At 33.0% G+C, this 12,051-nt stretch overlaps 1 protein-coding gene across 4 annotated transcripts in view; it reads left to right on the forward strand.

Moving 5' to 3' along the window:
* Positions 1–12,051, forward strand: part of LRBA (LPS responsive beige-like anchor protein) — a 726,864-nt gene that overhangs the window by 229,427 nt on the left and 485,386 nt on the right. For all 4 annotated transcript variants that reach the window (XM_032246531.1, XM_032246532.1, XM_032246533.1 and 1 more), the window contains one exon: positions 4,837–4,901. In XM_032246531.1, the coding sequence (XP_032102422.1) occupies positions 4,837–4,901 (65 nt within the window). The remainder of the gene's footprint in view (positions 1–4,836; positions 4,902–12,051) is intronic.

Here is a 12,051-nt window from a genome sequence, read left to right on the forward strand (position 1 = left end):
GATAACCAAGACTTTTAAACGTACTGTGCATTTTGCATCACTATATGATTGTAAATACTGTGATGAAATATTGAAACAATCATGAAAGATGATGACCATAAAGCTTTTCTTTTAACTATTAAAACTCGCTAAAGGTTATATTGAGCCGTGGTTTATGAAATTGTTTAGACTAACACCTTCCTTGATAATTGTTTCTGAAGTGGAGAAAAATGTTTTAGGATAGCATAGTTCATGAATTTTTTTTTTAGTTTTGGTGATTTCTATGAATTACTATAAAGAATGTTTTATTATGGAGAAAATTTGTTGGCTTTGATGAATACCAGGATTATAAAAAAAATTGAAAAAATATTCTCATTGGCTTCAGATTCTTTTTATATAGGTTATTTTTACGCATTTGTGTATCTGGTATTTGGTATTTTATTAAATGGTAATTAGTAATTAGTACTATATTATAGAGAAATGAAAACATAATGATATCTCTGAAGTTTGTGATAATTTTTAAAATAACCAAAAATGTAAGATTTGTATTTTCATTTTATTCCTCATTTTAGCCAGTTTTTAAAAATTAATGAAAACATTTCAGGTTATTATGTAATAATTACTGAAGGTTAACAGATATGAGTTTCCTTGAGAACACCAGAAGTATAATGTATTACTGGTAATAAATTTGAGTTTCTGAGTGTCTATAAAACACAGAACTTCTTCAATTACACATGTACCTTCATGTCTTGTTTTTAATTGAAAATAAATATTTCATGTGATATAACAAGATAAGTTTAGATTATAAATGTTTAGTGTGATTACGTTTTGATAGTTATACTAACTTGAACTAGTTTTCTATCTAACCTCAATAATGCTACTTAAAATCTTTGTGAAATCTAAATGACACAATTTCTGATTTGACAATGTAAGTAAAAGTTTCTGTATATAATGAAAATAAAATCTAAATGATGTTTACCTTTTACCTGTATATTTAATATGTGATCTTTCTGCTGTTACCTATTTCATCCATGTGGAATTTTGAGTTTTGTCTGGATTATGCAATAAAAATCCCTTCCCATTGCAGTTTCAGATCAGACCAAATGGATTTGAGAAAAATAGTACTAATAAATACTTTTTTATTATTAATTTTTAAAAGACATTACTTTTTAGAGCAGTTTTAGGTTCACAGCAAAATTGAGCAAAAGGTAGAAATTTCCTATATTCCCCTTTCCCCTACACATGCATAGCCTTCTCTCTTGTCAACATTCTCCACCAGACTGGTGTGTGTGTTATAATCAGTGAACCTACACTGGCACATCATTATCACCCGAAGTCCATAGTTTCCATTAGGGTCCACTCTGGTGTTGTGTGTTCTGTGGGTTTAGACAAATGTATAATAATATGTCTTCATCATTATAGCTTCATGCAGAGTAGTTTTACTGACCGAAAAATCCTTTGTATGCCTCCACTTCCTCCCTCCATTCTCACTAACCCTAAAACACTCATCTTTTTAACTTTATCCATAGTTTTGCCTTTTCCAAAATGTTATATAGTAGGAGTCATACAGTATGTAACCTTTTCATATTAGTTTCTTTCTCTTAGTAATATACTTTTACATTTTCTCCATGTCTTTTCATGGCTTGATAGCTCATTTTTTTTTTTAAGAACTGAATAATATTCTGTTGTCTGGTTGTACCTCAGTTTATCCATTCACCTTATGAAGGACATTTTGGAAGCTTCTAATTTTGGCATCTGTGAATAGAGCTGCTCTAAATCTTCATGTACAAATTTCTAAGTGGTTATAAGTTTTCAGCTCCCTTTGGTAAATACCAAAGAGTGAAATTGCTGGATCTTATGGTAAGAGTAGGTTTAGTTTTGTTGGGAACCACCAAACTATGTTCCAATGAGGCTGTATCATTTTGCATTTCCACCAGCAATGAAGGAGGTTTCATTTATTCTTCTACCACCTCCTTGCATTAGGTGATGTCAGTGTACTGGATTTTGGCCATTCTAATAGGTGTTTAGTAGTATCTAGTTTGAATTTGCCTTTCCCCAGTGATATGTGGAGAATCTTGGCTTATTTGCCATTTGCATATCTTCTTTGGTGAGGTGTCAAAGTCTTTGTCCCTTTGTTTAATGTGATTGTTTGTCTTTGTTGAATTTTAAGAATTCTTTGTATATTATGCACAACAGTTCTTTATCTGATGTCTTTTACAAATAATTTTATCCCAGTCTGTGACTTGTTATTACAGATACGTAGGAAAGTGGTTGACTTTGTAAATTAACCTTGTATATTGCAACCTTGCTGTTTATTGCTTATTCCAGTATTTTTTTTTTTTTTGTAGATTATTTAAGATTGTCTATATAGATCAGCATGTCATCAGCAAAGACGGCTTTATTTTTTCTTTTTCAATTTTTATCCTTTTCTTGTCTTAACTGCATTAGCTAGGACTTCCAGTATGATGTTGAAAGATAGTGGTGAGAGGGGACATTCCTGCCTTTTTCCTGACAGTGGATACTTTAAAAAGTGAAATGACTAATCTAAAGATTTATATGTGGAATTTTAGTTCCTCTGTAATTACTGACTTCTTTTTTTCTAATAAGAAAAGCAATTTTCTTTATTTTTTCCTTTAAGTTTCTGTTTTGAAGTTTTCTGTAAATTAAATGATCTAAATGAAAACTCACTCAACTTGAGGTCTTACTTTCCTTTCTATTCTTGTATTATTTTAAATTTCTAGTTGGCTTGCCGAGAATGTTATGTTAGGTATAAAAGCCGAGGAGTGAACATATGCTTGTATTGTTTGGCTGTGGCATCTCTTGAGGTATCACAATTCTTGCTAATCACTTGCTGCCCATCCACAAAGTTCCCAGTTATGTTCTCTTCATCTTCTTAAATTCTAAGCTGCTTCTGCATCCTTCTGTGATAATTTTTTGAAACTTTTTAGGGCATCAGATAGTTTGAGGTCCATCTATCTTGAAATTTGTGTCTGTTCTGTTCTTGTGCATTACTAGGTTTAGGGTAACTCTTTGAGTCGTATTATCTCTCTGTGCTGCACTTGGAAAGTGAGATGTGGGACCCTCTGTACCAAAATTTTAAAAAAAATTGAGATTTCTGTTTATTTTAATCATTTTCCTACCTTTTGAAAAGAGAGGAAGATATGGCACATGCCTTTCTCTCAGGAATATTATCTTTTGTGGAAGTTGCTTGCTTCCCTTTGGACTACCTGGTTTCATTTCATTTTGATGGAAAGAAAATGGTTTTAAATTAGATTCATATATCTGTTTTATATTGGTTTGGTTTACCTCATTGGGAAAAAATTAGTATCTCAATTTTATAGTTTCAGTAAAATATGAATTCAGTATGAATTTTGAGAGATAATTTATTGTATAATTACGTCATGAACTTCTAAGTGTTAGTAAATTTTAGAATAATAAATTGTTGTACCTAGAATAAACTTTTAAAAGGGAATATCTAAGACCTACAGATGTAGTGTGATCTGCCTAAGGATATATTCTGTTAGTATCAGAATGAGAACATGGATTTTATGACTCTGTTTCTTGTTCATTCCTCAAGAATACATTACTTTTTCTTTGCTGGTTCTAGCCAGTGACTGTCCTCCAATGTCTTACTGATTTTCTATTTAATTTTTATTCTACGGTATATGTTCTGTTAGTACAATTATACTAACACTATTCATGGAATGTAATCCTTTGCCAAAATCATGACGTGATTGTTTTAGTCTCAAGAATCACCTTGGTTTTTTTTTCAAAACACAAAAGAAGGCAGTACAAAAGTGGACATAGGAAAGATAAAATAGAAGAGAAAGGATGAGACTAGAAAAGAATTTGGAGTGGAACAGAATGGTCATTAGGGTGAAATTGCATGGAATTTGAAAGCCTTAGAGTTATTACATTCAGAAAATATGAATCTGGCATGTTAAGAAATATAAATATTATGTATGTGTTTTCAGCTCTTTAAAAACAAATCTCTGTGTGTGTTTATATGTGTGTGTGTGTGTGTGTGTGTGTGTGTGTGTGTTTACCATATACACTCAAGTGCATTCACCAATATTTTTCAAATCTAGATATGTTTTAATTCATGTAGGCCTTTCCTTATTGTATTAATGCTTATTGTATTAATGCTTATATATATTTGTTTGTGTGTGTATATATATATATATATAGTTATAAGGATTAAAGTATTCATTTGTACATCCTCTTGATTCCTGGGTTTTTTAATAGATAGCTTTTTAGTGGATAAAATTTAATGGATAAATTTCAAATAGATCAAGTATATATTTAATGCATTTATACTAGATATTACTAATTAATGGGACAATGAATTATAGTTTTCTAACTCAAAACTGGTTTAGCCCAATTCACTGATCTTTCTAATCTCATTTTCAATTGCTAGTCATCAACTTTTATGGTAAACTATGCTGCTTTCTTAGGGTTATTGAACTACTTAATTCTCTCTTCTCTTCATTTTGGATGATACACCTTAAAAAAAAAATTGAGAAACAAAAACAAAGCCAAAATCAAAACATCTATTTGTCCTTGGTTTTCTTTGTCACCTTCTTTCCCAACTTTCAACGATTTCAGTTAAATTAATATATAGTAGAACGAAAGGGCAAGATAAATATAGATAGGCTCATTTAATTTACACAGAATCATACTGTTGCTAACTTGCTTAGTATCAGTATACTATTCTGTATCACCTATTAATATGGCTTAACAGAACTTTAAGAGTTAAGGTATGAAATTGACATGGGTGACATTTTTCATTATTGTTCTTTTAAAAGAAAGAACCTACTGAGTGACATTTCTTCAGCTATTTTTGTTTTTTTATTTTAGGAGTGGCAAAATTCTATTCAGAAGAATGCAGGCCTTGCTTTCATCGAACTTGTCAATGAAGGAAGGTAATCTATTTTATTTTAATCCATTTTGTATTTTTCTTTAAAATCTTGTGTTTTTTCTGTAGGTACTGATATTTTTGGTCTCCGTATTTACTGTTTGTTCAGTCAGTAATGTAGTGGAGCTCTGATATATCAGTTATGTATATGTTAATATTTAATCATTCTGTAATTTTTTTTTTAAGATACATGCTTACTGATACAGTTCTGATTTTTATTTTTCAATAAGTTTGGGAAAAGTAAACTGATAAATCTATTTGCAGGTATAAGGAAAAGCCATACTTATTTGGACTTCCTATAAAGTTCTTTTATGTGTATAGAACCATTAATTAGAATTAGATGTGTATATTGTTTTTTTTATATCACAGGCTGACCATAAGAGGAGGGGGGACAAGTTTTACAATGTGATGTGGTAAGAAAGGTGATAGAGGAAATAAGTAGGTATGTTTTTCATTTAAAGAGCAGAAACAGAAGAATTCAAGCAAAGAAAATTTAGTGGCGGGTAAGAGAAGGGAAGAAAGTGCAGAGGTGAAAAGAGAGATAAAAGGGAGAAAACAAATGTAAAAGAGTGAAAGAATTAAAAGGTACAAGGAAATTGAGGAAATGATTAGTGGACCACTTTTCATCTGATTTGTAGTAGCTGATTTTGCATTAATGAAACTGAAGACCCGGAGTATAGTTAAAAAGCTGTGACTGACTCCCCTTGCAGACAGTATTCTGAACAAACTTATTGTTTCAGCAGTGTTTGTTTAGTGATTTGGGCAATGTTGTTGGAAGATTGACCTTATCAGTCCTTTGGTAACTATTTGAACTTGCATCTAGGAATCCAGGTTTGCTCTCTATCTCTCATAAATATTCTAGAAAAGGGAGAAAAGAGTATTTGTAACTTTATTTGATCTTAAATACTACTACTAAAACCCTTTCCCTCAGAAATAATTACAGGTGCTCACAGACCAGTAACCTGCAATTATAATACTTAATGTTAAATTCTGTGATAGAAATATGTAAGTACAAGGTGCTAAGAAAGCACTAAGGGGGGTACTAAGGTACTATGGAGTACTAAGAAAAAGAGAGAGTCCTCAACTGAGTGTGGAAGAATCAGGTAAAACTTAACCAGGAAACAATGATTCTTGAGATGCATTTCAAGGGTCAGTATGATTTGTCATATAAACATTAGTAATTTGGAGGTTATGGAAAAATTGGAGGATGTTTGTATGAAAATCATTCCAAACCCAGGGAACAGAATATCTGAAGGCATTGTAATGTGGGCAGGTATATAGGGGGTGTGTGTGTGTGTGTGTGTGTGTGTGTGTGTGTGTGTATGTGTGTGTGTGTGTGTGTGTGTGTGTGTTGGAGAGGTGTTGTTGGGATTGGGCATCTAGATCTCTCAAGGGAGTGGGAACCCTTGGAAAATTTTAAACAAAAGAGAGTCATTATGATATTTGGGGCTTGGAAAGATAACTGGCAGAAGTTTTTAGAATAGGTTAAAGAAGGGAAGTCCTGATTGAAATGAAGAACAATTGCAAGGTTACTACAATGATCTGTATGAAACATAGAGCTAAGTTTCCATGTAGAGTGTGGCAAGTAGTAGGTGATCAATAAAAACTGATATAGATTTATAGCCATAAGAACTAATTCATAGGGCAGTGAATGAATTAATGACTAATTCTTTACTCTTCCTTTCAGTAAACATTTCAAAGTTTATATTTATTGAAAAATAGCTTTTGGCTGATTTCAACACTGAGGTATTGGTTTTGAAGTTTATATATAGATATGATTCATGATATATATATATATGTATATATATCATTCAATATATGATATTGAAGTTTATATATAGAAAAAGAGGTGACTAGAGCTGTTGATTAAATACACAAATATTCTACTTAATGCAAAACACCCATAAACAGACTTTCTATAATTTTTAGGATTTATTGAAGTATAATTCCTGGCTTTGTTTTAAAGAAAAATTTATATGAAGTGATTTTGATTATTGTAGACTCTACTAAGTATAACTGCTCTTATGTATGTTACTGTTACGTTTAATAGGTGAGGCAACATAGACCTATGATTAAGAGCATTGGCTTTGAAGATAGCCCTAGGTTCATATTTCAGCTTTGATACTTGACAAGTACTTTTACTTTTTGAGCTTCAATTCCTCATCTATTTATTATACACTGACTATGTCCCAGGAATTGTTCTGGGTACTGAGGATACAGCAAGAAACAAAATAGATAAAGATTCTTTTTTTGTGGGTTGTATATTCAAATAGGCATTGACAGATTATGAACAATAAAATAAGTAGGTTATATAATATGTGAATAATATAATATTGTTCAGTACTATGGGAAAAGAAAATGTGGAGCAGGTGAGGGGAATGAAATTTTTGAAGTAAGGGAAAAAGGTATTGGTATGGTTTGCAGTTTAAATAGAGTGGTAGGATTAGGGCTCATTGAGAAAGTAACACTGGAGCAAGCACTTGAAGCACACAGGAGTCAGTTATAGGGGCATATATATAAAAGCATTCCAGGCCTCAGGAATAGCCAGTGTACAAGTGTCAGTTTCCTTGGTATATTTGAGGAATGAGGCTAATATAGAAAGAAAAGAGTGATTAAAGTAGAATGAAATAGGAAGTAAGGTCGGAGAGATAACATAGGGCAAGATTTTGTGTAGAAGCTTTGTAATTTATTTTGTGGGAGATGACAGCCATTGCACGATTTTGAGAAGAGGAAGGCATCTCCCTTACAGCTTAAAAAGATCTCTCTTGGACAGGTGCAGTAGCTCACACCTGTAATTATAGCACTTTAGGAAGCTGAAGTGGATAACTTACTTGAGCCCAGGAGTTCAAAAGCAGCCTGGCAACATGGTGAAACCCTGTCTACAAAAAATGCAATTAGCTTGGTATGGTGACAGGTGCCTGTAGTACCAGCTACTCAGAGAGCTGTGAGGTGGGAGGATTGCCTGAGTCGAGGAGGACGAGGCTGCAATGACCTGTGGTCGTGCTACTACTATGTAGCCTGGGAGATAGAGCAAGATCCTGTCTGGAGGAAAAAATTACTATGACTGATGCATGTGGGAAGTTAAGGATAGAAGTGAAGAGATCAGCCAGATGTGGTAGGTTGTGTTTTTAATTCCAGCACTTTGAGAGGCTGAGGTGGGAGGATCATTTGAGCCCAAGGGTTTGAGACCAGCCTGGGCAACATAGTGAGACCCTGTCTCTATAGAAAATAAAAAGAATTAGTTGGGTGCGGTGGCATGCACCTGTGGTCCCAGCTACATGGGAGGCTGAGGCAGGAGGATCACTGGAGCCCAGGAGGTCAAGGCTGCAGTGAATCATGTTCACACCACTTCACTCCATCATTGGCAGTAGAGTGAGACCCTGTCTCAAAAAAAAAAAAAAAAAAAAAGTAAATAAAGACAAAGAGATCAGTTGGGGGCTATCGTAGTAATTGTGGTTAAACATGATGGTGACTGGGACAAGGTTGCTAGCAGTAGAGGAGGTAAGAAATGGCAGGATTATGGACTAATTTTGAAGATAAGACCTGACAGGTTATCCTAATGATTCGGATGTGGGTCTTGAGAGAAAGCCAGGCATCACTCTTAAAATTTTTGGCCTTGTAGGTAGAGATACCAAATGCCTTTGTTTTGCGTTGTCATTGAAAGATCTTTATATAGCAGACAGCTTTGGAATATAGAAATAGTGTCTCTATTTGGAACAAAGCAGAATTGTTTACTGTCTAGTATAATAATGATAATGTCTCTCTCTGAGCCAAAGACCAACAGACCTACTGGCCATCATAAAAGATTGAAGTGCCCTAAGCTCAGAGTTCCTCTCTTGTAACACACTTTACTACATGTACAGGTGTCTCCTGGACCTATGTAACTCTGTAGGAACTGAGACTTGGAGGTACTGGCACAAATGCTAATACTCTGGCATTGCTATTGCTGAAAATTTGATGAAACAATTGTTTGAATAATTTACTTATTTCTGTATCATCTGTTACCGTTTTCATAGTACCTGCTCTCTGATTTCTTACATTTGCTTTTCTTCTTCTGTTTAGATATTTTAGCCTCCCATAGTTAGAAACTGCCTTCTTTACTTCAGTTCTTAGCCTATAGAGAACACTCAGCCTTATTTCTTTTAAGTAAGTGTTTGAAATAAACAGTGATGGAAAATAAGATTCGTTAGTGAAATAGTGCAGGTAAAATTGGAAATTTTCGTTCGCTATTTACATACAGTGTAGAATATATTTTAAAGGAAAATTTTAGTGGGTTATTTTTCTAAATCAGTGGATTTGGTTTTCCTTTTATAAATAATTAGTGCTTGAGGTTAAATGAGTTTTCATAGGAATATATGTGTTTTTGAAATAGTTTGGAGTGTTTGACTACTAGACTTAATCCCAGGGGCAGGAAGAATAATAATAAGGATTTTTCTTTTTACTGCAAAGACTAACCTTTTTTTCTTCTTATTATGTAAGTCTGACCTGCCTTGACCTCATTTATAGAGTAGCTGCTATAAATTTTGCCCTTGATTAATGTTTTATTAGTGTAAATAACATGAAGACCTTTATAGACAGACTACAGCATAAGGTCTAACAAACTTGAAGAGTATCATTAGCAAATCAATTACTAAGTTCAGACATAAGTAACTGTTGTTTGGTAGAAACTGCTGATGTTGTTCTAGGTAGCTGCTCTGTGAGATGTTACTCTGTGAATTTGTAATGATTTGCTGATGATCTCTTTAACTTACATTTGTTTAATAAGATATTTTATAAATGCATGTTTTGGTAGTTTTGAGTTAAGTAGGTATTTTTCAGGTAAACAACATTTCATTTTAAACAAATTTATATAGCTAGAATAATTGATAATCATGGACATAATCAAATGTTACAACCTTTGATGACTTCTAAGAGAAAAAGATACATATAATAAAATATTTCAGTTAAAAAATTAAATTTTCACATATTATTAGCAAGAATACTGTTATTCCTGAATGATAATTTTGTTTATGACCATTTTATGATATGTTGAATCATTATTATCACCACCTCCGTTTGCTTTTTAAATATGCAAGTAATAGATCTAAAATAATTTTCTTATTCTTGAAAGGCACAACCTTCTTTAAACTAATGGTTTTAAAGAACTTAAAGAATATTAAAGCCACCTTTTAAAGTCTCTGTGATGCTGTAGCACCACATCAATAGAAAATAATATATAGTTATTACTACTGCCTTTGACTCTCTTGAATGAAATCTGAGGGTTCAGTGTTATACTAAATTTCTATGTGGTGTAGGTTACATTGTTATGTATATTGGACCTAAATTGATTTATTTGTGTATTTGATTTGGCTTTATCTTATTTTTTCTTCACCTTACAAATATATTTAATTAAAACTGAATTGAATTGAAACATATATTTAATTGAGTTCATAACACTGTTGCTTACATTTTTCTTAATTATTTGCCAATGAATCTTGTAAGGTTTTTCTTCCTTGGATAAATAAAGGGCTTCAAGTTCATATTTTGCCTTTTATTCTTATTTTCTTAGAGGTTTTGATGATATTAGTTGCAAAAAAATTTAGTGTCTCAGTATTGATGTTAATTTTCCTGGCAGAAATAGATCAGGCTGCTAGGTTGCCTCCTTTCTTCTTGCCAGCTTGCTTGTGATCCTTCTGAATATTTTTTAGAGCATTTAATCTCCTGATATTGTTCTAGGTAGCTTTGATCAAGGTAGCTGCTCTGATACATTATTCTGTGAAATTTGTAATTATTTGTTGGTGGTCACCTATCTTATGACTTGTGTCTGTTAGAGAGAATGATGCATATTTTAAGTATTTAGGTGGTACCCTTTTTGTTCTTACTTTCTAGAATTTTGAAAAGTTAGTGCAAATTCTCTACTAGAGTTCCCTTCCCCCCCCCCTTTTTTTTTTTTGGAGATAGAATCTTGCACTGTTGCCAAGGCTGGAGTGCAGTGGTGCGATCTCAACTCACTTCAGCCTTGACCTCCGTAGCTCAAGTGATCCTCCCACCTCAGCCTCCAAGGCATCTGGGACTGCTGTTGAGGACAACACACTTGGCTAATTTTTAAATTTTTTTTTTGTAGAGATGAGGTTTTGCCATGTTGCCCAGGGCAGTCCCTGCACTCCTGGGCTCAAGTCATTCAGCCTCCCAAAGTGCTGGGATTATAGGCATGAGCCACTGTGCGTGGCCTCCTTTAATTCTTGTTTCTAATTTTATTAATGTTTCTATTAGTTTCTCCTCATTATCTTTATTTCATTTGTATTTTAAATTAAAAAACAGGCATAGTTTTATTGACTAATTTTTTAAATCTTTGATAGTAAAAATCAGAGAAGTAATAGACTATGAAACCTAGTTAAAAGGTACAATATTTGCTAAAAAATTTAAGAGTTAAACTCTCATCTTGAATCTTGCAATTTGCTAAATATGTAAATAATTAAAATGATCTATAATTATAGTGTTGGGTTTAATTTAATAAAAACACATTTTGAGAACTTTCATAGCCTCCTACTTTACTTTTTTTTTTTAGTATGTCCTTCTCCAGATTGTAACAACTTTACTTTTAAACATGCCACTATGATTCTTCTTTTTTCCCCATCCTTGGAAAGCACAGAAATGGCAGATTATCTCACATTCTGTTGGGCACGTTACTTAATCATCCTCTAGGGACAGTCAGTGCCTGCTTATTAGAGCAGTAACTCAGACTTGTATCCAAATATATAAATAGCCCACATAAAGGACATAATGCTTTGAATACTAATACACTGGTCTGTCTGAAAAATTCATCTGCCTAGGTTGGGTGTCTTCTTTCTGAGCATTCATTTAGCAGCTCCAGCCTTTTTCTTCACCTCTCTAAATAGCATGGTTATTAATAATGTTGGTGGAATGAGAAGAATGACTAGAAATGAAAGTGCAGAGGGAAAAAGGTGAGAGACAGATAACATTTCATTTTGACTCGTTGCCCATTAGTATTTTGGATCTGGGTTATCCTCTGACAAAAACACAAAAGTATTTATTGCACATAAGTAAACAGTATGGCTAGAATATGTTCTTATCTCTTATCAGTGGAAAACAAAATTTGAATTGAGGTAGATATTATCACTTGGAAACCCTTGAGTGTTACTTAAAGAGCCATATGC

Source organism: Sapajus apella, unplaced genomic scaffold (genome assembly GCF_009761245.1).
Source record: "Sapajus apella isolate SASKATOON/1434 unplaced genomic scaffold, GSC_monkey_1.0 scaffold61, whole genome shotgun sequence".
Taxonomy (NCBI): Eukaryota; Metazoa; Chordata; class Mammalia; order Primates; family Cebidae; genus Sapajus; species Sapajus apella.